Source organism: Elephantulus edwardii, unplaced genomic scaffold, assembly GCF_000299155.1.
Source record: "Elephantulus edwardii isolate Elephantulus edwardi_28Jun2011 unplaced genomic scaffold, EleEdw1.0 scaffold00035, whole genome shotgun sequence".
NCBI classification, from domain to species: Eukaryota; Metazoa; Chordata; class Mammalia; order Macroscelidea; family Macroscelididae; genus Elephantulus; species Elephantulus edwardii.
Window position 1 is genome coordinate 8,960,930 of NW_006399785.1, and position 2,666 is coordinate 8,963,595.

The window sequence follows — 2,666 nt, forward strand, 5'->3', positions numbered from 1 at the left end:
GATAGATAGATAGATAGATAGATAGATAGATAGATAGATAGATAGATAGATAGATAGATCAGTTGCTCGGCTGGCCGGGAGGCAGGCAGGCAGGCAGATAGACAGACAGACAGATAAAAATATAGGTGCATGTGATTTAGACCATGGTCTTTTCAGTCACTTGCTATGCGTCTGAGAGTTGGACAGTAAATATGACAGAAGAACTGGTGTCCCGTGGACTGCCAAAAGAACAGACACACGTCTCGGGGAAGGTACAGTCCGAGCGGTCCTTGGAGGCTTGGATAGGGGAGCTTCATCTCACATGGTCCAGTACATTGTGTGCAGAGTCTTTTCCTTGGAGAGGGCATCGTGCTTCAAATGGTGAAGGGACTGAGAAAGAGAGGAAGACCCTCAGCGACATGGACTGACAGAGGCACTGTAGTAATGGGCTCAGGTGTGTCAGAAACGATGAGGACGGCACAGGACCCTCCAGGGTTCAGATCCGTTGTTTAGAAGGTCCCTATGAATCAACTCGACATTGCCTAACAGCAAGCAAACAAAATAGATACAGAGTGTGTGGATGGTACAAATGGATAAATTAGCCGCTAACCAAAACATTGGTGATTTTAATCTACCCAAAGGTACGTTGGAAGAAAGCCCTGGTGATCAATGTCTGGGGGGCGATAATCAGCTCTGAAAGCCCTGACGAAAGTTAGACGCTGACACGTGGAGTCCCCATGACTTAGAATCAACCCAGTGGCAATTTGGTTTGGTTTAAGATGGATACTGGTGGTTCCAGCTTAATCTTTATCATATCCTAAGGGTGGTAACTCTTAGGGTTTATAATGTCAAGTTGCTTCTTGAAAACCAGGTAAAGTGTTTTTCACCCCATTAACGGCCGTTAAAGCTCTCTGCTCTCAATTGGGTGGCCATCTAGGTGGAGGTGGGGGTGAGGGGGGTGTCATTGGGAGTAGATGTGTCCTTGGGGTGGTCAGGTCAACCCCAGCTCTGCATCTTATTTTAAAAGATAGCATTTAGTTTTCATCACATTGAGGATAATGAAATTGTCTGCCAATATAAAGTATTAGTAGCGAGGTAGTAATTGGAAACATTTATACACTGTGAGTTGGAGTGTAATATTTCAGCCATTTAAGAGAATAACTTGCCGTTTTCTAACCCAGTTAAAAATATACATATATTAGAAATCATTGAGTCCCTAAAGGATACCAATGATTTGCCTTCAGTTACAAACATAATGGTTGGTTCTTCAAACTCATCTAGTGGTCACATGGAAGAAAGGCCTGGCAATTTGCATCTGTAACAGTTACAGCCAAGGAGACCAGATGGAGCAGCTATGCTGTGTGTGACTCTGGCCCCTCTGTCTTCAAAGGATTGAAGTCCTCCGGCTGGAAGAAGCTGAGACGCACACTCCCCCAGGCTCTGTGCGGAAGGAGAAGGTCTCGGAGCAGCAGTGTCCGCAGGAGTGGCAAAGCCAGAAGGCAAGCTTGCAGGCCCAGGTAGGAGGGGCAGCGGGGCAGGGATGCGCCACACCCCCTGGGCGCCACCCCCCCTGGGCGCCACCCCCCCCTGGGCGCCACCCCCACTGGGCGCGCGCTCTGCCTCCGCCTTGTCCTAAGGGACAGCTTTGGGAGGAAAGTGGGACATGATCCATGCACTGGCTGGGAGGGCGTTCCAAGTCCAGGGCATGCAGGATGCTTGGCTATTTTGTATGTGTGTGTGTGTCTTTTTGTTGTGGTTTTTTAAAAAAATTTTTCTTAATTTTAATGAAAGTTTACAGAGACTTAGGATTTCCAGTGATTCATTGTTGCACTTTTCTCCCTGCCCACCCCCTCCCCCCCAAAATCACTCTTCTCCTTGAAAAGAAAAAAAAACCCTCTTTTATTGTTATGCAATCCCTCCCCCCAAGTCTACTCCACTGTGCAGCCTTCACTCTGGACTCCTGTCATGACAAGCCTGGCTATTTTCAGTCTCTCTCTCAACACCTGCTGGGGCTCAGTGAGCACTCTCTATAAGCCAGGAATTCTTCTAGGTGATTGGGGTAAATCACATGCCAAAAGTCTTGCTTTTGAGGTCCTTATACTTTAGCAAGGGAGCTCTGGTGGCCTAGTGGCAAGAAGCTGCACTGCAATCCCAAAGGCATGCGGTTCGAGGCCCCCAGCTGATCTGCAGCAGTCTCCTCCCATTCGATTAACTGCTTCTGAAAACCCTCAGGAGGGTCAGCTATGGTTTGGTTCTGAGTCTACAGTACACAACAACAACGTTGTTGTTGTTAAGTGCCATCGAGTCATAGGCAACTCAGCAACCCTATTAACTAAAGATGTGAACATTTGTATAACTTCCTCCAGGTTCATAGGGTTTCCGGAGGCAAGCCATTTTGGAAGTGGATGCCACTCCTGCTTCCAAGCTTGTTTTAATCGGGAAGCTCCACCAAACACTGTCCACCATGGGTAACCATTATCGCATTTGACACATCAGTGTCACAGTGTTCAGCTTCACAACGACCACGAGTTACCTCTGTACAGCGAGTCGACAGACCAGGGCTGTATGACCTAGAAGAATGTTTACCAAAAACAAGTAAAAACGGGGTAATGATGGTTCAGTAGTAGAATTATTGGACACCAGGATTCAGTCCCTAACTAATGCGCCTTAGCACCGCCCCTCAGCCT

General features: G+C 47.6%; 1 protein-coding gene across 1 annotated transcript in view; it reads left to right on the plus strand.

Moving 5' to 3' along the window:
* The window catches only part of FAM184B (family with sequence similarity 184, member B), a 162,080-nt gene that overhangs the window by 126,878 nt on the left and 32,536 nt on the right, over positions 1-2,666 (plus strand). Inside the window, exon 9 of the mRNA XM_006884531.1 lies at positions 1,370-1,496. Coding sequence (XP_006884593.1) covers positions 1,370-1,496 — 127 coding nt within the window. The remainder of the gene's footprint in view (positions 1-1,369; positions 1,497-2,666) is intronic.